This window comes from Ursus maritimus, unplaced genomic scaffold (genome assembly GCF_017311325.1).
Source record: "Ursus maritimus isolate PB19 unplaced genomic scaffold, ASM1731132v1 scaffold_13, whole genome shotgun sequence".
NCBI lineage: Eukaryota > Metazoa > Chordata > Mammalia > Carnivora > Ursidae > Ursus > Ursus maritimus.
Genome location: NW_024423675.1, coordinates 44,735,006 through 44,758,475, shown reverse-complemented (window position 1 = coordinate 44,758,475; position 23,470 = coordinate 44,735,006). Strand labels below are relative to the sequence as shown.

At 45.6% G+C, this 23,470-nt stretch overlaps 1 protein-coding gene across 1 annotated transcript in view; it reads right to left on the bottom strand.

Moving 5' to 3' along the window:
* ARFGEF3 (ARFGEF family member 3) overlaps window positions 1-23,470 on the bottom strand; it is a 165,358-nt gene that overhangs the window by 30,023 nt on the left and 111,865 nt on the right. Inside the window, exons 13-22 of the mRNA XM_040627843.1 lie at window positions 20,969-21,135; window positions 19,735-19,900; window positions 15,825-15,932; window positions 15,262-15,477; window positions 15,006-15,116; window positions 13,370-13,520; window positions 11,776-12,096; window positions 9,507-9,640; window positions 7,328-7,473; window positions 5,542-5,721 (exon numbers count right to left, since the gene is read on the bottom strand). Coding sequence (XP_040483777.1) covers window positions 5,542-5,721; window positions 7,328-7,473; window positions 9,507-9,640; window positions 11,776-12,096; window positions 13,370-13,520; window positions 15,006-15,116; window positions 15,262-15,477; window positions 15,825-15,932; window positions 19,735-19,900; window positions 20,969-21,135 — 1,700 coding nt within the window. The remainder of the gene's footprint in view (window positions 1-5,541; window positions 5,722-7,327; window positions 7,474-9,506; window positions 9,641-11,775; window positions 12,097-13,369; window positions 13,521-15,005; window positions 15,117-15,261; window positions 15,478-15,824; window positions 15,933-19,734; window positions 19,901-20,968; window positions 21,136-23,470) is intronic.

The window sequence follows — 23,470 nt, the reverse complement described above, 5'->3', positions numbered from 1 at the left end:
CTATGTGTGCCTTTGAATATAAAATCTGTCTCTTGTAGACTGCATATTGTAATATCTTATTGTTATGGCCACCCTTACAATTCTGCCTTCTGATAGTTTAGTCAATTCATGTTTTTTAACATCTTTATTGAGATACAAATCCCGTATGGTAAGATTTACCCATTTATACTGTACAATTTGTTGTTTTTTAGCATATTCAGAGAGTTGTGTAACCATCACTAATCTAATTTTAGAACATTTTCATGACCTGCCTGTGCCCCCAAAGCCAGCACGTGCTAGCAGTCACTCCCTCCACAGAACCCTACTCTCTGCCCTAGGCAATCACTAACTTACTTTTTCTCTCTATAGATTTGCTTATTATGAACATTTTACACAACTGAAATCCTATAAAATGTGGTCTTTTGGGACTGGCTTTTTCATTTAGTGTAATGTTTCCAAGGTTCATTCATATTGTAGCACAAATCAGTACTGATTTTTTTTTTTTATTGCCGAATAATATTTTATTGTGTGGAAATACCACATTTATCCATTTACCAGCAGATGGAATTTAGGTTGTTTCCAACATTCTGGCTGTTACGAATAATGCTGCTCAGAATGTTTGTGTCTAGATTTGTACGGGTATATATTTTCATTTTTCTTGGGTCTGTACCTTTCGGGGAACCGCCAGCCTGTTTTCCGTGGAGGCGCATTTAACCTTCCTGTCAGTAGCGTGTGGCGATTCCAACTTCCCCACATGCTCATCAAAACTTATGACCTTTTTTACTGACGTCATCCTAGTCCGTTCGGAGTGACGTCTCATTGAGGTTTGATTTGCATTCCCTTAATGACTAAAGATGTGGAGCATCTTTTCACAAATACATATTTAATACTATTAATGTGGTCTTATTTACGTCTGTCACTTTACTCTTTGCTTTCCGCATATAATGTGTTTTTTGTTCCTCTGTTCCCCTTTCATTGCCTTCTTTTGGGTTAAACATATTTTTAGTGTATCATTCTAATTCCTTTGTTTCTTTTTATTTTTTGTGTTATTCTCGAGGCTGTTGCCTTAGGGTTTATAATATGTATCTTCAACTTATCACAATATTCAAGTTAATCAATGACTTAATTCTGGCAAAATATGGCAACTTTGCTTCTAAATAGTTTCATTTTCTCCCCCTTCTTTCTGCTACGGTTATTTATATCTTTAGATTTAATAAATCCAAAAATAGACTGTTAGAGTTAGTGCTTTAAACACCGTGACAGACTATGGACTCTGGGAAACAAACTGAGGGCTTCAGAGGGGAGGGGGGTGGGGGAATGGGATAGACTGGTGATGGGTAGTAAGGAGGGCACGTATTGCATGGTGCACTGGGTGTTATACGCAAATAATGAATTATGGAACTTTACATCAAAAACTAGGGATGTACTGTATGGTGACTAACATAATAAAAAAATATTATTAAAAAAATTTTTTTAAAATAAAATAAAAACAGAAAAAAAAAATGCAATCTTTTTCTATTTACCCAGACACCATTTCTTCCTGTGAAACTGAATTACTCTGTTATCTCCTTTTAGTCTGAAGGAATTCCTTGACTACTTCCTATAGGTCTGTTGGCAAGAAATTCTATTGATTTTTGTTTATCTGAGAATGCTTTTACTTCATCTTCATTTTTGAAAGGTAACTACTCTAAATTATTCTAAATTATTCACTTTCAATATGTCATTGCATTGTCTTTTGGTCTTCATTCTCTCTGGAAAAGTAGCAATTAATCCTACTGTAGCAACGAACTGTTTCTCTCTTGCTGCTCTCGAGGTTTTGTTTTTGTCTTCGAGCAGTTTGACTATAATGTGTCTAATATCTAATGGCTATCTTTGTGTTGATGCTAACTAGGGTTCCATTATTTTTCTAAATATATTTTCTGACCCTTGTGTTTCTCATCTTTGTCTGAACTCCAATTACATGTGAGCTTGACATTTTACCGCAGGTCTCTAAGGCTTTATTTCGGTCAAACAATCCTCTCCAAACTTTAGAATGGATAATTTCTATTAATCTAACTTCAAGTTCACCAATTCTCCTTCTGCCATCTCGGATCTTGCTGGTAAGACCATCTTGTACATTTTTCATTTCAGTTATTGCCTTTTCAGCTCTAGAATTTGTATTTTTTCATAGTTCCAGTTCTCTAATTAGACTATTTTTGAGCCATTGTCATCAGATTTTCCTTTAATTCTTTGAACATATTTATATGTTCTAAAGCCTGTCTCTCAACTCCAACACCTGGGCTCATTCAAAGTCACTTTCTATTTTTTGCCTCCCCTCCCAACAGGTATTACATTCTTTCTTGTCTCTTTGTATCTTTTCTTTTCTTTCTTTCCTTCCTTCCTTCCTTTTTCTTTGCTGAAAGGTCAACATTTTATATAATACATTGTGGCAATGCTGAATTCTGATTAATTTTTGAGTTTTTTTTTTTTTTTTTAATAAGGGGTTGGACTTACACTGTGCAATCTGTCTCTTTCCATGTGTGAGGAGCCAATGTCTCTGGCTCAGTTTCTTTGTTTTTAGGCCTTAGCTTTACTATTTAACATTCATCCCCATGTTTACAAAGGTTAGTGGTCAGCAGATGATGTGGGCAGAAATTGTGCTCAGATAACTTGAGCCTTTAAGGCTTCCATCCTCTTCAACCAATCCATGTGTGTAGGTTGGGGAAAATATTCCAAGTTTAGCCAGTTCTCAAGTTTCCCTTGTTTTTTTACTTTCTGATGGGATTTGTATGGTTTATCCTGCATCTGCCCATGTTTCAGTCAGCCAGAGATGTGAGAGGAATTTATCTAATCTTTAAGTCTCTGGTTTCCAGAGACACATGTTACATTTCTTATTGGTTCACTGCTCACTGTAACCTTAGGCTAGCAAAATTGCAGGCTTCCCCAGTGCACTTTTTTTTAATTTTTTTTAAAGATTTTATTTATTTGAGAGAGAGAGGGAGAAAGAGAGGGAGTGAGCACAAGCAGGGGAAGTGGGAGAGGGAGAAGCAGACTCCCTGCTGAGCAGGGAGCCTAACGTGGGGCTCGATCTCAGGACCTGAGCTGAAGGCAGACGCTTAACCAACTGGGCCACCCAGATGCCCCACCCCTGTTTACTTCTAATGAATTTGCCGCTTTTAGTTGCCAAACGAGTGGTCTTTTTTCTGAGTCTTCTTTGTTTTATTTTTTAAAAGATTTTATTCATTTATTTGAGAGAGAGCAAGACAGCACAAGCAGGGGGAGTGGCAGAGACAGAGGGAGAAGCACACTCCCTGCTGAGCAAGGAGCCTGACATGGGGCTTGATCCTAGGACCCGGGGATCGTGAGTTGAGCTGAAGGCAGATGCTTGATGGACTGAGCCACCGAGGCGCCCCTCTAAGTCTTCTTTAATCCGAGTCTGTCCCTCATACTGGAAAGCTGCTGATTTTCCAAGTTAGCTCCACACTGGTCAAACTACTATTCTTGCCAATAGCTTGAGAGTAAGGGTGATAGGGGCAGTCTTTGGCAACAGGTTACAGACTTCCACTGTTCTTAACCAAAGTTCTGGCAAGAAGTATTTCTAAGCATAAATGCTACTCAATTTGTCTGTCCTTGGTCAATTTCCAGAAATCTGAAACTGTTGCTTTTGACAATTTTGTCCTGTTTTATACTTGATTTTTGTGAGGAAGCCTCATTAGCTTTTTCATGTCACCATAGCCCAAATCCCTCCTGGACTAAATCTTTCTGAACACATTTACAGCCCAGTGATTTGAAAGCCCGTCACTGATAACTCTGAACCCCTGGAGGAGCATGTGCATATATATGCGTGTATGTCTATTTTTATTGTTTGTTTTCCTTTTTGTTGTCAGTGACGTGTTATTTCCTAATGAGCCTGATTATTTTTGATTGAATGTAGACACTGCACATGCAAATCAAGAAATAATTTGAATCCTTGGGATGATGTCATTTTCTGCCAGGGAGGCGTTTTGTGCTATGCGGATGGCCGACACTAGAACTCACAAATCGTCTAATCTCATGTTAGGGTTTGGGATTATTTGAAGTTGGGGATTATTTCCTGTTATGACTAGTCTATTTAAGTTTCACTCTTCATCCTCATATGTCCCCTTCTCTTCATGGTTCTGTCCCAAGATGTCAGGAAGTTACCAGACTTGGTGGGTCCCAGATTCCAATTTTGGCTAGTTTCTCAATCTCACGACTTCCTTTTCTGAAATTAGTGGATTCCATTTTTTAGGAACAGTGCCTCCAACACCAGGCACAGACTCTGAGTACTCTTTGTCTCCTAGATATTGGCCTCATAGTTATTCACTGCCTCGTTGTATTCCAATACCTTCCAGGGATTAAAATATGTTTAATCCAACTTTTCCTGGTTGTTCCCTGAGGAAAGTTGATCTGAACTACTCAGCTCGCTATGATTGAAATCCTCCAACTCAGTGTTTAGGCATTAACTCATATTTTCATTGCTTTCTTTTGTTTCATTTAACTTACTAGGCGTTCTTGTTGAATATTTTGCAGGAAGGATACCAACATTTCAATTCTTTTCAGTCCTAACTGTGCCATCTGTTGTTTGAGCAGCTTGCTCTGACTATTGCCTTGTTTCCCTGTGTGTTTTTGTAAAATTTTGGAAATACTGTGAACTCACATATCTGGGAACTTTATTAGTGGGATTCTTTTATGGCCCAAGTTGAAATGAGTTCCTCTGGGGGGAATTTCTGTTGCTTTTTTACCATGCCTGTACAAAGCTTCTCAGACTACCAATGTAGTGTAATTTCATACGCTGACCTGCTAGAAGGGCTAGCTTGTAATTTTAAATCCTGGAGAGTTTTTTGTTTGTTCGTTTTTTAAATATCTACTAAGAGCCAATGTTAGAGAGAGGCTGCTACAATCCTCAGGAGGGTGGTACTTGGGTTCATTTCTAATTCAACTTTGGCCTGAGTGAACACCAGTCTTATACAGTTTGCCTTGAGATTTATTTCCTATTGTGATGGCCTCAAGAATGTGATAAGCAGAACTCTGCTTCACCTGATGGAAAATTCCCTCGCGGCAAAACCAGGCTTAGAACTCTATTTAGGTTAGAACTCTCTGGCTTCCCATTGTTACTGAGTTTTAGACATCTTAGTATTCTTGTCTTTCTTGCCATAAAGGGTCAATGCATTTAAAAATAATTTTAAAACTTTTATTCAACCTTTTTGGTAGATGTCAGAGAGACAGCATCTGTCTGTGTTCCTCACCCACCATCTTGCTGGATATGAAGTGAACACTTTCCTTACCATCTGTCTCCCAGCAGAGGGTGTCATAGTGATTAAGAGGACAGGCTAGGTATATCAAAGTATACGCTGGTACAGCTAGATTGCCTAGGCTCAAACCCCAGTTCCACTAATCATTAACCATGTATCATCAGCTAAATTGCTTAACGCCCCTGTCACAGATCCCACAAAGGATTACTGGAAAGATGAAATATGCAAAGGCCATAAAGCAGTGCCGGCCACGGCGCTCAGGAAAGGCTGGCTGTGATGTTGGTAACGCTGATTTCCATGCCACACTGACCTGGTCTTGGACGTCCTCGTCACACAACTCCAGCTGCATGATTCGCTCAAAAGGTCGGAAGAGTGCTTCATTAAAGTGAAAATGAGACGGCTCGTTCCAGTCTGTGAGAACCTCCGTCAGTATATCATGGATGAAGGAAACGGCCTTCTGAGACACATGCCTTTCCTTATGGCAGGCAGCCTGTAAAATTCAGGGGAGAGTAGAACACCATCAGGACTTCATACAAGTAAGATAACGGTTTCTTAAGTTCCTAACCCACCTCATTGTGGGGAGGTAGAAACAGCAATTCTGTTACAGTAAAATAAATAAATAAAACAAACAAATAAATAAATAAAAATCCAAGGAATAAATATAGATGAACAATACACTAAAGTTGAATTTTTAATAATTTAACCAAAGATCACACACAAGTCTAGTTTCACTTTAATATTTCTGGAAAAATAATAAGAATTTCTAGTAATTTCTTTTTTTTTTTTCTTGTAACATGATAGTTTTCTTGGGTGGTACAGAACACAGGGGCTATAAAGACACCAGAACTTAGTCTGGGAACTGCCTGTGGTCTCATTCTCAGCCATGTTCCGAATATGATCAGATGTGTCATCTGTCCCTCAAGGAAGTGAGCCAGTTGCCCCAACAATGCTCTAATTGGCTCACATCTTTGCATGCATGACCTTGAGGAGCCCTCTCTCACACTGACCCTGGGCTTGAATGTGTGATCTGCTTTGGACAATGGAAAAATACCAAACATTGTATCAGCAGAGAACTGAAACGTAGTTCTGATTTGGGATTTGCCCTCTTGCTTTCCTTGGGAATCCTAAGAATGCCATGTGAATGAGCCAGGGCTAGTCTGCTGAAGAAGGAGAGACCATGGGGAGAGGCTCCTGCGTCCAGCCTCCTAGTCAAGGCTGTCATGAACCAGCCGACCACAAGTGCAGAAGTGAGGCAAGCTGAGCTCAGCCAAGCCTGGCTCAACCCAGCTCAGATTTCTGACCCACAGAGTCATGAGCTAAATAAGGGGCTGTTGTTTTATGTCAACAGATTTGGGGTGGTTGATTATAGTGTAACAGATAACTGATATACACTGTTTTTCCATGACTGGGTTGTTATTTTCTGCCCCTTTTCTTTACTAGAATGTTCTCAGTTTAGTGAACTAAGTTCCACAAAATACTTCATTTGGTGACACAGCCCTACCAGATTAACACTAACAAACTAGTCAGAATCGTTATCACCGAAAAGCAAGGCAACAATTTTCCCACCAACAGAGAAGTAGCCGGTCGTCATGTATTGAAATGCTTAGTTCATAGGATATAATTTATCACGTGCACCACTCTGTATGAGAGTGAAAGGGGTCCTAGTTTTTTTGTTTGGAAAGCCAGGGCATATGGTTCGCCTATTTACGGGGTACTTCCCAGAGTACATTTAGCTATTAGAAAAGAGAGACTGGCAGGAACAAAAGGCTTTGTTATAATCACATATAAAAGTGAAACTCCAGTCTCAGGCTGAAAGCAAAGCCTGAAGGAGGGAAAGCCGGCTGTGGGAGGTACTTGGCCAAGTCATGCAATTGTAAAGAAAGAGGGTCAGAGTGACACCAAGGCGGGACTGCCCTTTGGGCTTATTCTCTAGATGCCATGACGTCCATCAGAGAACTAGGATGTTTGTGCCCAGGTGACGGGACCTTATCCCTGCTCCGAGGCCACAGCGCTCTGCCCACACGGCGCCTGGCAAGCCCCGTGCTGGCCCTGCTGCAGGCGCTCCCTGCTTTGCTGCCGGCTCTGCAGCGGCTCACCTCCACCAGGTGTGGGGCCACGAGGCTCCAGCAGCGCATCACGTGCAGCAGCGGCCGCGACTTGCTCCGCACGATCCTCAGCATGGCGTCCCCGAGGCGGAACAGGTGGAGGGCGCTTTTTCGGTCTTGGGTGGATTTAACTTCTCCTATAAGAAGGCAAGAGCATAAAAGCCATAAACCCCAAACGCAGAAATAGTGTGACCTGTTCAAGCACAGAGAGAGAATGGAAATCAAAGGGGATGAAAAATACTCCGAGCGGTAGGATTAGTCAGGGCGGGCCAATCGAGGGAGGAGAGGACCCTGGATTCGAGACAGACTAGGAGGTTCGCTCAACACCACTATCGGCCACCGTATCCCCAGTGCCTGCTGTGACAAGCGGGAGCTCTGCTTGTGGATAAGGGGGAATGGTATGCTGGGTAGGTAGGAGGGGCGGGGAGTCAGACTGCCCAGGCTCAACTCCTGGCTGCACCAGTTAGTAGCTGGGTTATGCTGGACCAGAGATTTCCCTCTCCTAGCCCCGTTTCTTGCTGTAAAAGTGGGGGATAAAGGCACTTACCTCTTAAAGTTACTTTACGGATTAAATACGGAGATACTCACAAAGTGCCTATCACAGCGCTTGGCGCATACTAAACGCCGCCCGCTGTTAGCCATTAACGTTACTGTTGTCACTCGTCATCCACTTTGCCAATCCTTAATGGCACCTCTGAAGTGCTTGCCAAGCAGGTCAGGCCCCTTTCTATGCAATAACACGCTTGTCGAAGCCGCTCTGTCTTGCTTCAGTGTCATCCTTGCCTACCCCGATCTTTTGCTACTTCTTTGCCCCGTCACCTCGGTCTTCTCCCTTTTCATCACTTTCTTCTTGCTCGTGTCCTACCGCTTCTCCTACACGGCCTACAAAACGCTGATCGTTATCATGCTCTTCCAATCAAAATGCTCCTGATTAGTCTCGCCATATCAAATAAACTTCAAAATGACAGTAGTAATAATCACTGACATTTCCTGGAGGTTTATTCTGCATCAAATGCTGTGTTGGTGTGTCTTTAGTCACTTTATTTTTTAAATTAAACCTTAAACAAATGTAATTATTGCCATTTGACAGACTAGAAAATTCAATGCCAGAAAGGTAAACTGACTCACCTACGACAGTGTAGCTGGTAAATGGTGGAGGCAGCATTTGAACTCCTATCTGATTCATTCCAAAGCAAACGCCGCCTGCTCCTTCTCCTGGGTCTGCAGCCTCTTCCTGACCCTGCTCCCCGCTTTTTTTGCAAGCTGACAGCTTGCTGATTTCCCCAACCCCAAAACACGTTGAAGGGGACCCCTACGTCCAGGGATCCTCTGGAAGTCTGATGGGTCTGGGAGGTTGGTTTTACACAGCTAAGGTTTTAAGGCCTATTAAAAACTAGTGGGGAAAGGGCTGTGCTTCTCAAATCAGAGTCTGCAGTAAGGATCAAAAGGCCAAATATACGCACTTAGAACTTCAGACCCCTAAAAATGGGACCACAAGAGGCTGTACGATCCAACCTGCCAGCACAGTGCGTCTCCAGCACGTGGCTCCGTGTCTCTGCCCGGACCCATCGGGACAGAGGCTCGCTGTTTTGGCAGCCTGACACCTATCTGGGACCTTCAGGCAGCTCGTTATAACTCTGCTCTCTTCAAGGTCCTCATCAGTGGAGACAGTGACATTGACCTGTCGTTAGGGATATGCCTCCACAGCAGTTTCTCTAAGAGTAGCAGGCGGCTTTCCCCCTTCCACTCTTCTCTCCCACCAGCCCCTTGTGGCATCAGGAGCTGCTTCTGCAAGTGGCTGAACTGAATGAAGCAAGTGACTCGGCTTGTGATACGGAGAAGGGGTCCCACTCTTACGGAAAGCTACCTGCACCCTGGGTAGCCACATAATTTTCTCTGCCTCGAGCACAGCGCTTCGCAGAACCACCGGCACAGCTTGGGTGGGGACAGGTGCAGCACCGGCCACAGCAGCATTTCCGTTCACACAGAACAGTACTGCCCCCAGCCCCGGCACACCTGAAAACTGAAGACAAATCTGCACTAGACCTTAGCTGTGGTGACCGTGTGTGACAGGAACGGGGATTTGAGTCTTCAGGGAGGCCGCTGCTTTCAGAGATCCAGGCCGCTTCCTGCTGATCTCACGGCATGGTCTCTTCAGGGAAAGAATTACCTGGCATTGCCAGAGAGTAATCCACTGTATCCGTAACAGAATGGAAGAGCTGGGACTGCGACGCTTTCTTCAGCTGGTAGAGGAACCCTCCCAAAGCCATCAGGTTCAACTTGTCCGTAGCATCTTCAAAGAGCCTGCATGAAAGAAATAGATTGGTTACTTGGGAACAATTCTGCGAAGTCTTTGTGGTAGAATGACGATGGTAATTTTGTTAACTGTGAGTGATGAGAATGTGTCAACACTGTAAAGAAATGTACGTTATACTTCTCTACCTGTTATTACTGTGTACAAGTCTGCTCTAACTAGGAGATTTTCATCTAAAGGGCACAGACCACTAAAAAAAAAAAATCTTTGTTTCCCCAAGGCTTAGCTCAGCCATTCTCGACACATAAAATGTCTGGCAAAAAGTTGAAACTTGGCAAAGCCTCACCCCCTGAAACTGAGTAACTGGGAATGGAATCCTTAGAATTAGCTTTAGTTTCATAAGCTCTATGATAGAAAAACCCACTAAGTGAATCAAGGCTTTTGCTGGGCTATGACTGATGAGTCTAATGCTGGGCTTGATCCTGAGAAGGATACAAAATCAAAGTTTTGGACACCCAAACCTGCAAGCCCCCTGGGGGTGAGGCTGGCTTCATTACTGCCTCTGACACATACACCCAGTGCCTTGGACCTGGTGGGAGCTCAAGTATCTATGAAAAGAACAAATATTTCCTAACATAATGGACCTTATAGGTTCCTTTTGTTTTCTACTTCGCTGGGCACAGACATTTCTAGCAGAAGGAGCTGGGAAGGCGAAGGGGAGCACAGGTAGCTTGGCTTAGAGAAGGATCCGAGGCTCACTGGAATTCAGGAGGCTGGCATCTGATGTGGGTTTCTATGGCCAGCCTTCCGCTGCTCTTGGGTCATCTGCTGCCTGCCCTCCAAACCTGCACTCACACCAGAAGGTCAAGCAGCCCCATGGGCCGTCACATGCTGAGCAAGGGAGTGTGTCAGAAATTGAATACGGAGTCTCTTTTGAAGAGGTTATATGAGATGTACAGTTTTTAAGATGGGAACTAGTGGATTAAGCATTCACAAATGATTGAAACAAAGACGTTTTTTCTTGTTATTTTGCAATTCCAATTTTAATATCATTAAGTGTCTGGGTCCTACTAACCATTTCTTCTCTCTCGTTCCTAGTAAAAGGGCAGTGATGAATATTATGCCCCACCCGACGCTTGTATACTACTTTCCAGATGCCAAAAGACTCTCCCAGCCACCTTGTTGGATGAACTGGGAAAAGCGATTACTGTACTGAGTTAGCAGATGGAGAAACTGAGTCTCAGCATAACTATTTATACAGACATGACCTTGCCGTTGGTTAGTGTCCAAGCCAGGAAAGAACTCAGGTATTCTGAGCCCCCGTGAGTGGCGTTCCGCTTTCCCACTCCCCAGCTGTCCGGCTCCCTGTATAAACTTCACTGCACCAGGGCTGGGGGCACATGACCCAGCGTGGAGAGTGTGGTGGGGCGGGACCACATGTGACTGGTGACCAACAGCAGTTTCAACATCAGAAAGTGTCACCACTTGGGGTTATTGTTGAGTTTTTCCTCTCAACATGGTTAAAGGATATATCATCCTCTTAGGTGTGGGACTATAGATATTAACTATCATAAATATAATGGATTTTTGGGGACGCCTGGGTGGCTCAGTCGGTTAAGCGTCTGCCTTCAGGGATCCTGGGATCGAGCCCTGAGTTGGGCTCCCTGCCCCACGGGGAGTCTGCTTCTCCCTCTGCCTCTGCCTGCCTGCTGTTTCCCCTGCTTGTGCTTTCTCTCTCTGTCAAATAAATGAATAAAGTCTTTTAAAAAATAATGGATTTTTAAGCTTTATCAAGCTCTGTCCTAAGTGCTTCGAGTATAGTAATTACTTTAATCTCACGGCCACTCCGTGAGAGGCTGACTTTCTGACCTTATTTGACGCGAGACAACCAGGGCCCAGGGAGGGGACCCTGCCCAAGGTCACAGGGTAAGGGCAGAGTGCTAGCCCCAGGGAGCCTGCCTCCAGAGCCTCCAGTCTTAGTAAACAGACAGCAGTTCGTTCTAAGTGGGGCATGATGGGAGACAGAGGTATGTTTGAAAAAAATGAAAAAGAGGCTTAAGCGACTGGCCCACAAATCTAGTTGTCCTGGGAGTGATTTGAGACGAGGGACATGGATGTGGCGTTGTCTGCTGGTGCTCTGTGGGGAGCAGTCCTCCGAGGTGTGGGGACCACGGCGCGCTCCTACCTGTCGGCCTGGGTGGACAGCGTGAGCACGGCCTTGGCGGCACTGCTCCCGGTCATGAGGCTGCCCCCGCGGAAGTCGGAGGCCCGGCCGCGGCTGCCTTCCCTGACCAGTTCTTGGATGGAGAGGGGCTGGATGACGGGGGCCGCACTCAGGGAGCTGTCCGGCTCTAGACTCTGCTCCAGGGCCGAGCCCTCGCGCTCAGGGTCCCGAAGAAGTCCGGAGCCCCCTGTCGCCTTCTGGGGCTGGCTGATGGTCAGAGGGGGCTGAGAGGTGCCGTCGCTGAAATGGGTGTGCTCCAGTGTGCCCACGTACTCACAGACCCTAGACAGAGGCACAGACGAGTGTTAGGCCTTGCGGCTTCAGCAGGCCAGCTCTGTACAACCCACAGTAAGAGAAAGAAACTCCAGCCAGCTCTGCAATCCCCCCTGCAAATTCCTTTCTTTTCTTGTCAGAGCCACCGCCCCCTCTCCCCCTCACTATCCTTATTATTATTATTATTATTATTATTATTATTTTGAGTTGGACTAGATGACTTGGAGGTGGGGTAAGGATTCCTCAGCTTGTCTTCCCCCATGCTGGGAGAAAGGTGGGTAACAAAAGCCCTGTTCATCCAGTTCCATCCTGTCCAGCTTACTGCTTATTTGGACTTTGGCTGCCTGAGAGAGCTTTCCCAAGGGGCCCTCTCCCCCTCTCTCTGGTGCTCTGGTGAGGACTCAGGAAGCCCTTCTTTAGGATCCCAGCATGAGTGTGCATGTGGCTGCTTCAGCGGGCCCTCTCGAGGCTCTGCCCGGCCACGTCCTGACTGGCCTCCACAGCCCCTATAACTAGTGCTGGGTGCCTTAACCACAGCAAACACGGAGGAGTGTCACAGTGTAGGGTTTAACTGCCAGCTTCCACACTGTTTGTGCCCAACGGACCCTGGGACTAAGATGGCTCATAAGAGGCCAAGTATCTCAGAAGAAGTCCAGTTACTGATAAAGACCATCCTGGATAATCCACCCTTGTGTTCTATAATCAGGCAAGGTTTTGATTCCCTCTAAAATGCTCTGACACAATTTAAGTCATTTTCTTTTGCCTGTTTTGCCTGTGAGAGCAAAGAAGAGCAGCAGGACACCAGCCTCCACGCTAAAATCCGTTTTGCTCCAGGCTGATTCGTACTGGCTCCCTCACATGTTCCTCCCAAGACGGGGTTTTCAATCCCTGAACGATCAGCATGCTTCCCTCTTTGAAACCCAACAGACACTTATAGCTGTATTTGCTTCAGGGGCATCAAAGTGAACCCAGATCTGGCTGGTGCTTGGGTGAGAGCTGGGTGCCCAGGCCCTGCCCCTGACAGCCCCATGGCTGCTCGGCTAGAATTGAGCTCGGTGCGAGGCGTCGGGCACACGCGGAGGAGGCAGCGAGGAAACAGCCCGGCCCCTGCCCCGTGCCTGCACCATGACACTGCTTCACTGTCCCAGATCTGCCCAAAGCCAATGCCTGGAAAACATGCTTTTTGTCTTAGTCGTGCGAGGACTGTGGAGCTATCACTGCTCCGTCTTACAGGTGCTGTGAACTCGGTAACTGATTAGGGTTGGGAGCTCTTGTCACACACCTGAACACGTGTGGCCAGCAGTCCGGGTTGTGGCTTCCCATCTCCAGGCCTACGCTGAGGATGGCATCCATGCATAAGACGTGGGCGGTGTGCAGCCAGACGCCCTGCAGCTTCCCGATCTGCTCCAGTTTCTGCTCCACTTTCAGTTTCACTGTGCCAGAGAGACATTCGTTAGCGCAATGGTCCCAGAAGGAGCCAGAAAGGGAGAGAGAAAGGATGAAAAGGAGAGAATGGGCTGCTCTGCAAGAGCAAAAGGGAAACAGCAGATGTCGCTCGATGTCACAGGCACAAGCTCCTCAGTAGCTGGTCCCAGGGTTCAGCATGCAAGCTGCCCAGCCCGCAGGCCCCACGGACGCTGGGGAGCCCAGCTCGGCAGCTGCACAAGCTGGGCGGATCCTCGGCTGGTGGGTGGGGTTCTTCCAGACCCGCCTGTGGGTTCTAAGTCAGTTACAGCAGTGAGGATGGGCTTCTCGTGCTGACATCCGCTAAAGCCGTTTGTGCCCGAGCCCTTCCCCCACCCGTGCACTCACACTGATAAGACAGAATTCCTGGCAATCTGTGAGTTCTCTGAGGTTTATTTAATGCCATATGTTCGTGATGATGATCACCTAAAACATGTGTGTATGCTCTGAGCACACGATGACTGCTTTCTAACTGAAAATCATCAGATTGTTCCACTCCCCGAGTTTATGTTTATATTTGTAATCTTCAAATAATACTTTTTAAATTGTAGGTGACTAATGAGAAAGGATGCAGAGGGTAACTTAATATGTCAATTATGCAAAATGCCAAGGCAAGGCCAAATGGCAACATCCTCCATGAATAAAGGTTTCAGGTCATGGAAGATGGTTCTGGTGGGATACGTGAATGATGGTCCAGAGCCTAGAAACACAGCACGCTCACTTCAGAGGAAGCCAAACCATACTCCTGTTGTAAGAGGCAAACTGAGTTTTAGCAAAGTATCATTTGTCTCATGGATGTGATACTGATTCTGTATTTTATTTGTATATAATTTGAACATCAATTCTGGTTTTATAATTTTTAAGAACTTTAAATGTAGGGATTTTTATGTAATTCATGGTTGTATATATTAAATATATATACTAGATAATCATCCACTTCATTGGCTAACCGATTTTCACAAGTTAAAAACCAACTCTTTCCAGAGTTCCCAAAGCTCAGGTTTTTCTCTTACAAGAACAAAGTTTTTCTGAAGCTTCTCTCAGGGATTTCCTCCATTTAATTTCCCTCTTCAGAAAACTGGCTATTCTGCCTTTTCTCACTATAGCCTGAGGGGCCTTCAGATGGGTACTCTGTGACGTGCCAAAGCAAGTGGCCAGATGATGACAGAATGAACAGCCCAGCCAGGTGGGCCTCTGGTGTCCTGCAGGACTTCTGTTAGCCGCCAAGAGCACCTTCCTAGTCACCGGGGGCCAGGATGTCTCTTGTCTCTACTGGAGGCACTCTGCAGGGTCAGCCGTGTAAAAGAGAGCCACGTCTGTGATCCAGACTGTGACCCAGCCTGGGATTTTGCGATCAGCGGCAGACATACGCTGCGCATGACACAGGGAACAGGGACGGGTATCTGCAGACCGCACACAAGGCACCAGGTGGATTCTGGCCCTTCAGCTGTTACCTTGTGCTATGGCATCACTGGGTTCTTGGACTTCCTTTTCCTCTTTTTCTTCCTGGACACAGGAGGCAGCTGCCATCTGGGCAAGGGCTGAGGCGCAGTTAGCCGCAACTCCTTTAGAGACAACAAACAATCACCCCTCACTATTTACCAAGCAGGGCCCTTCCAGAAGCCTTGTTTCCCACTAGGGCCATTCCCAGAGTGCTCCTCAGGGACGCCCCTCGGGCCACAGGTCAGGGGACGTTATTCGCTCTGGTACCTAGAGCACAGCTCAGCCGCGCTGCTTTCCGCAGCCCATCGAGGCTCATGCAGATGGCGTCGCGTTCCTTTTGATTCTGCTCTTTGATGCCTTCGGCTCCCAGAATGAAGGCCAACCCTTTGGAGCTTCCCGCCATTCGGCCAGTCAGCGGGGTTGATAAAGTATCGATCAAGTTCTTCCAGCAGCCCACCAGAATATAGCGAGCAAAGGCGACACCTAGAACATGAAAGGGCATGCGTCACTTTCCGATGGCAGAAACACCCCGGCAGAGAGTGGCATGGGATCTTCTGACCATCCGAGTAGCAATACTGAGTTGTAAGCAATTCTACTGCCGGAAATATAATTTAATGGGTATTGGATTGCATTTTACTTTGTGTTTATAAATAATGAATGTTTCATCATCAGCTGGATGTTGCGAAGTAACTTGCATCAGGTAGTCTTCTTCTGATGGGACAAGATGTTAATTCATTTATGTCAGCACAGAAAGCTGCCACGTAATGATTTAACTGCTGGTAACATATGTGATGTATGTAAATTCATAAACTCAAGACCCAAGTCATTACCTGCCACTGTGGAGTCATCAATTCTCCTGCCCTGGGTGAAAGGAGACTCGGTAGAAGCTGAGGCCATCAGCTGGCCCCCAATCGCACTGCTCTCTAAGCCATCAATGTCTGTCAAGGAAAAAGACAAGGTTTTCCCTGATTACAACACTCCAGCCAAAAACAAATGGCCACCACAATATTCATTTTTTCCTGAACAGACATCCACTGGATCTTTTATGTAGCAAGAATGCAATAATTTTTAATCAGAATGTTAAAATTTTTGTTTTATTCTTATAGTCAATTTTTTTCATTGCTAGAAGATTCTACTGTTAGACCACTGTATATTTTTTATTTTAAAAAAGGAAGATAAAGTTCTTCTATGTCTGTTAGAAAATCTATTGATTTAGAATATTTTGATGTCTGAATACTCCTTTTATCCAGAACAGTGGCATTATTCCCAAATTTTATATGTGCAGGTTGCCCTAACCTGGATTTCTCTTTCAGAATTTCCTCTTAAGAACGAAGAGGAGAAGAAAAGAATAGTATCTCTGGTCAGATAATCACATAATCTGATTCCAAAGTACAACAATCACTTGATAATAATACCTTACAATTTACAAAGTGTTTTCACATTTAGATCTTCCTGACAACTCTAAGCAGGTAAGCTTGGGTAGGTATTATTTTTCCCATTTCACCAAGAAAGAAATACATATTCAAAGTAGGTAAGCTGCCCAAGGCCATGGGGCTGGTAAAGGAAGGAATCAGACTTAGGCTTCGGGTCTTCTGATTCTCACCTGGGCCCCTTTCCATGATATCAAGTACTCTAACCAGCTCAATACAGGAATCTTAACTCTCCTTCCTCTGAATTTTTGTTAAAACAAACTCTCATCTCTTGAATTAGCTCAATGAGCCACTTCTTACTATATTAGCAAGAAGAGACTGGCCTAGGATTGAGAAGCCTTAGCTCTGAATTAAGTAGCCTGGTAGCCACCGGCTGTACTGCATTCTCTGGGCCTCGAATGTGTCAGTGGAAGGGAGGGAGCCACTCGAGAAACGACCACGGAATTGGAGCATATGTGTGTGAATGCAGCTACCTTAGCTGAATACAACCCGGGGAGGGTATGGAAAAAGAGGGTAGCCGAAGTTTATTCCTTGATTTTAGAACTTGACCCTCCCCAATAGGATGAGACTCCTCTGCATGGTGTTTGAAAATGATTTCATTATAGCCTTGATTCTTACAGTAAATCCAAGAAGCCTAGAGACTTCTGGCAACACAGCTCTTCGAAAGTTGCAAAGACCGATCTTAAAAGTTCTCATCACGAGAACTAGGAAGATGGGTAGGGGAAGAAAGGGATAAAGAAAGGGGGGGGGTAATCAGAAGGGGGAATGAAGCATGAGAGACTATGGACTCTGGGAAACAAACTGAGGGCTTCAGAGGGGAGGGGGGTGGGGGAATGGGATAGGCTGGTGATGGGTAGTAAGGAGGGCACGTATTGCATGGTGCACTGGGTGTTATACGCAACTAATGAATCATCGAGCCTTACATCGGAAACCAGGGATGTACTGTATGGTGACTAACATAATATAATAAAAAAACATTAAAAAAAAAAGTTCTCATCACGAGAAAAGAAAACTGTAACTATGTAAGGTGACTGACATTAAACTTATCATGGTGATCACTTTGCAATAATATATATATGTTATATATATTATATATAATCATATATATAATAACAATTATTATATATAATCAAATCATCATGTCGTACAGCCTGGACTAATATAATGTTATATGTCAATTACGCCTCAAAAAAACTGGGGAACAAAAGCAGGGAGAAATCTCAATGGCTACTAAAGTGGGAACAGGCCAGTTTCACTGATGTTAATTTGACTTACAGTCAAATGGTCTTAGGACATTCACCAGAAACTGCCATTTCTGAAAGTTATAACGTTTCCTATATGCTAGGTAATGGACTGCTGAATTCAAGGAATGTGAAGTTTAAGCACTAAAACTCCACGGTTCTACAGAACACGTCTACAGGACATCAGGAATGGCCAGTTTGTACAAGGTTGATGGTAAGATTGCTGCTATTGCTTTTCCTTGCACAGAAGCTCAGAAAGAAGCTTCCAGGCTCCAGGTTAACCGCTGCTCAAATTCATTTGCCATTTCATACCTGGAGCCTGCTACAGAGAATCACAGAATTTTATTTTGTAGAATTTGTATGAAAAAGTCTGTGTTTTTCTATCGTCTTCTGTCTAGAGGACTCTCCCATGGATGCAGCGCTGAGTTACGGTTCCATGATAAAGAGGCGGCTGACAGGCAGGAATGCACGATGCCCGTGGCCACGGTGAATGGCCTGGTACTTGTTCATTTTTACAACTGCCAAATGACTCCCTTTGTTAAGGTTCAGGTAAGAGATTCACCGAGATTCATCCTGGCAGAAACTATGGTATCTGAAAATTAAAGCTGGCATGTTTAGGATCTTTACCCAAATTCTAAGGCACTTTAAGCTCTGGGCAGTGCCTTCAATGCCTATTGGAGGGATTTTACAGGGAAAGATGGAAACCACGTACGACTCACCGGATACCTGAATAAATGTCTCACACATTTATGGAGTCCTGTATTTCAAATGGATGGAAAAGTTATCATGATTAATCAAATACAAATGGGTCACCTGTCCAGTGATCCTGACAGTCAGGGACCTAAGCCTGGCTTCTCCCAGTTGCATCCTAGTTCTAGAACCAAGACTCCAAATGCCAGCCAACGACCAAGGCTCTGTCTGCTGCGGACAGACCTCACTATGTGTCTCGACTCCTTGCCTGATTCCTAAAGAGCACCTCAGCCCAAATTCCTCATTGTTGCGTTCTGCCTGTCAGTAGTCTACTCTGCGCCTTTGTAAGAGACCCCAATAGCGGCCCTAGGTAACATAACATTGCCTTTGGACAACAGATTCCGCCTCCTCCCTGGACTGTCCTGCCCCAGCCCCATGGTGCTTCTGCCCACGTGCCCTGCCTGGTGGGGAGCCGCGCTGAGCTGGGTGCGGACACGTGACATGACAGAGAGGGCAGGGGAGGTATCCGGCATAGGGCTGTGCCCTACCTATTCTGTCAGCCGGGGCCATGAGACGATAACTCGGATCAGAAGCCAGTCTGGGACCTCAGATCACACACAAGACGAGCCTAGAGCTAATATACGAAGCCTATACATGGCCGAGGTCTTGAGCACTCCCTGATCTTTACCTGATACTGTAGTTAAGCCATGAGAAGCCACGAATGACTGCTTTCACAAAAACAAAACAAAACAAAACACACACACACAACAACAAAACGCACCAACCCCCCAAAAAACCCCTGCTTTATGACCACACCCTATAGAGCTCTCTATGCTCTCATGTAAAATTTCTAATAAACAGGATTTTAAAAACTCTGGACACTGAAGACAAAGATGATGGGCAACCTCTTGGCATTATTTTTAAATTCTTCTATAGCCAGGAAGGGAAGAGAGGACCTCTGAGGCGGATAGGAGATGGGAAGGAAGCCAAGATTAAAATCAAGCATTTTACATTTCTGGCAAGTTCAGGAGCGCTAAATGATATTGGGTTATCTATTAGCACGTGAGAGTTTCCAGGAATAATTCTGGGCTTTCTGCCCACAAAGTACTTCATATCCCTAGGAGAGGCCCGTAGTTTTCCCGACAGACACAGGTGCTAAGTTGCCCTTATCTAATGGCGCACAGTGAGCTCTCGAGGGTTCCACGTGAAAAATAGAACATTCCTATGAGGTGAATTCATGACGCTTCCCTGGAACTGCTACCAGTTGCCAGGGTGGCTCTGCGGGTGTTGTTTCAAGGCTGGCTTCTCCGAAAGGGGCTTTGCAGTGTCCGCCCTCCCTCCCCGCCGAGGGCCACGGAGCCGTGTGAGAAGCCACTGACCGGTCAGCATGGTGATGAGGGGCAGGCTGTTATCCTCTGGGCTTCCCCAGTAGCCAGCTTCTCCGAGCATGTTTCTGTCGAGCACCTGATGGTACAGCTCCTCGATCCAGGTCTGGGAGAACACCATCAGCACCCCGCTGGTCTGGACCTGCTTCATGAACTCTTTCTACAGAGAGGAGCACATGAGAAGGTGACCAGATAGGGTCCCCTGCAAACGAACACGTTCTGCTGCCTCTTCTCTTCACAGGTCTCCTACCTCAGTCAAGGCTTGTAGGAAAATGAAACCTTTTGGATTGGGGGCGCTGGGCGGCGGGTGTTGGTAGTTAAGGGAAGAGGGAACCAAGATGGGAAAGTCCTAAACTTTATGAAGTTTACTTATGATATCTTAAGAAACCCTGTAGAAGGATTAGGAACACTGCATCTCATATCTTCCCTCAGTGATGTGTGTGTGGGGGGCGGGATTAGAAACGGGGCAGAAATATGAACAGAGCAGCTCCCTCTCACTGCCCCAAGGGCAGCAGAGATGGAAGGTGTGTCCCTGAAAAAGCCCACGTGGCTCAAGAGCTACTTGATTCATACCCACGAAGCCACCAGTTACCCTTGGGAATTTATAATTTATCAAGCAAACAAATGACTGCTGGGGCCCTTCGTGCGGCTCCGGGACTGGGGCTCACGAGCTGATACTGGGCCAGAGCGGGAGCCACTCGCTCTGGCACGGCAGCCAACCACAGCACAATCACCGTCTTTCTCGTTCCGCAGCTCACACGAGGTGCTCTATTATTGACCACTAACTAGCAAGCTCGGCTGTGGGTTACGAGTAGATCGGAGTACATTCTGGAAGACAATGAAGAGTGCTTGTAACAGCACGCTTTGATTTTCAGTCAAGAGGACCATTCCCTGCACGTCTTATGTTTGAACATTCTGATCACCTGCTGTGGAATGTGGCTCACACACGTGTGTTTAACAATGCCGCTGGGGGACAACATCAGGCCATTGGCGGGCAGCCACTTCCAGGCACGTGGGTCCTTCCCTCCCAGAGCAAGGTGGGTAGCTGTGCGGCCCATCGCACTATGCCAATGGCCCCGCATCCCCTTCCGCCCTCCATGGCCCCGCAGACACTGCCCCATTCCACGCTAGTGGGGGACAGAACCCACAGTGCATCCCTCCCAGGACACTGGTGCCCGGCTCTCTGGCCACCCGTCCTTGGAGGGTCCGACGGAGACCACACGCTCACCATCATGCCCGGCGCCAGGGTGGGCCGCTTCCGGTAGTAGTCGCCGTGGGACAGCTTCAGGTTGAGCAGCAGAGCGCAGTGCGCGGCCGTGTACAGGCTGTCCGCGTTCATCAGCATCTGCAAGCTGAGGCTGCCACTGCCATCGAATCCGGGGGAGTGCATCATGCCTACGGGAGACAGGCAAGACACCTCTGAGGTTGCAAACAAGGTGTCTGGAAGGCTGGCTTATGGAGAGCCCGGACCCGATCCTAGGGACAGGAACACGCATCTTGTAGCCACCCCCGTACAGCAGCTCCAGCCGGCAAGGAGCATCGTGAGGGTCCCATCCCTGCACCAGCCTGCGGGGGAGGAGCGTGCACTCCGGAGTGAATCTACCTGGGCAAATCTGGATGAGCTACTCCCCAGCTACTTTGGTAAAATCACTCAGACCCCCACGTCTCAGCTTCTTCACCTATAAATAGGCAGAATAATCAACTGTGTCCCTCTCCTGCTGAAAGTCTCCAACGACTTCCCATCACAAGATAAGAAAACCTTGACTCCCCTCCTCACTCCCCACGGCCACCTGGACCTGTGCTGCTGCTCAGAGCCCACCCAGCCTGGTTCTGCCTCAGGACCCTGCCATGTGTTCTTGCCGCTCCCCAGAAGGATCTCTCAAGAGCTCTGCAGGCGGTGCTCCCTTCTTTCAGGTTTCTGCTCAGGCATCAGCTTTACAGAGGTCTTCCCTTTCAACTCCGTCTACCACTACCACCACCCCTGTGACATTGCTCCTGCTCACCTTGCACTGTTTTCATTGCCTCGATGTCTTTTATTCTACCCAGCGTTGTATTAACACCTCTTTATTGTCTACTGTCACTATTATCTGTTGTCATGTGAGACCTATGAAAGGGCAGGACTGTGTTAGTTTTGTTCCCTACAGAATCCCCAGGGCCTAGAACAGTGCCTGGCATATAGAAGACCCTTAAACAAACATTTGCTGAGTAAGAATGAATGAACACATTTGTTACACGAACTAGATGTGAGAACGCATGTAAGACACTTAGTGCCGTAACTCATGAATACGTACTTTTTAAAAAAATAATGTTACTCAAAAAGCAAAGCCGAATTCCCATATGACCCAGTACTTACACTCTTATGTATACGGTATGCCCCCAAAGAATTAAAAGCAAGGATTTGAGCAGATCCTTGTATGCCAGTTTCACTGCAGCATTATTCACAATTGCCAAACATGGAGACAACTGCAGTGTCCATCACAGACGAACGGATCGACAGAGCGCAGAACATGCATACCACGGAGTTCGGATCCGTGCTACACCATGGATGAATCCTGCAAATATGCTGAGTAAAATGAGCCAGGCATAAGATGGCAAATGTTGTACGATCCACGTAGATGGGGTCGGGGCAAGAAGAGGCAAATGTAGAGAGACACGGAGGGAGATGAGAGGTTACCAGGGGCTGGAGGAGAAGCCTTTCTCTTTGGGATGATTTAAAATAAAACTTCCGAGAGTAGTGGTGACGGTTGTACAACATTGTGGATGTAGGGAGTGCCATCGAATTGTACACATAAAAATGGTAAAAATAGCAATTTTAAAGTTTTATAATATGTTTTTATCCCAATTGAAACAAATACTAATGTAATATATCAAAACCACTGAATTGTACACTCTAAATGGGTGAATTGTATGGTATGTGAATTTCATCTCAATAAATTTTATTTCAATAATCTCTTAAATTAGGAAACAGTTTCAAAAATACATATAAAGGAAAAGCTATTGGTTCTTCTTTCATTTTTTCTAAATATCATTTTATGTTTCATAAGGTTTTCATTTTGAAGGGCTCCATGTGCTATACAAATTAACTGAAAGAAAAAAAACCCAAACAGCTATATCTCATAGATGGGCTTTGAAGAGGGGCTCATTCAGCCAGGGAGAATTAGTGCCTTGTTTAAACTTTTCACAGAGAACATGGGAGGACAAACATGTCTCAGGTTGGCTTCTCTTCATCTGGTCCTAGGTCAGCCTCAGTGCTCCATTTGGTCCTGCACACACTCTGATGCTAGATTTAGAAACGGGCCAGCTGAAATATATGCATGCAAATGACACATGTCCGTACAATCTTCATATGCTTAAAATTATCCTTTGATCAAAAATGTACCTCTTCTATGAAATGCGAGCTTCCAAAACTAACAGTCAAATACATTGGAAATACAAATTTGTAACGGGAATGGTTACCTATATCCCTGTGGGTTTCTTAGTGAGTATGCTAGCAAGAGGATATGGGCCAGAAGAAGCTTTTGAAGTTGAAAAATCTTCAAGACTTCTGCTATATTTGAGAACGCTATAAACATTCTTTAGCGGGAGCTAAGTATACATGTTATTCCAATAAAACCACTTTACCGAGTCAAATTTTAGGCATCTCCCCTGCCTTCCTTGAAGAACTTTGCAGCTGTTACGAGAGATTTATTACTGAGGGCACTTTGTGACCATAGGCAGAGGTGCATTTATA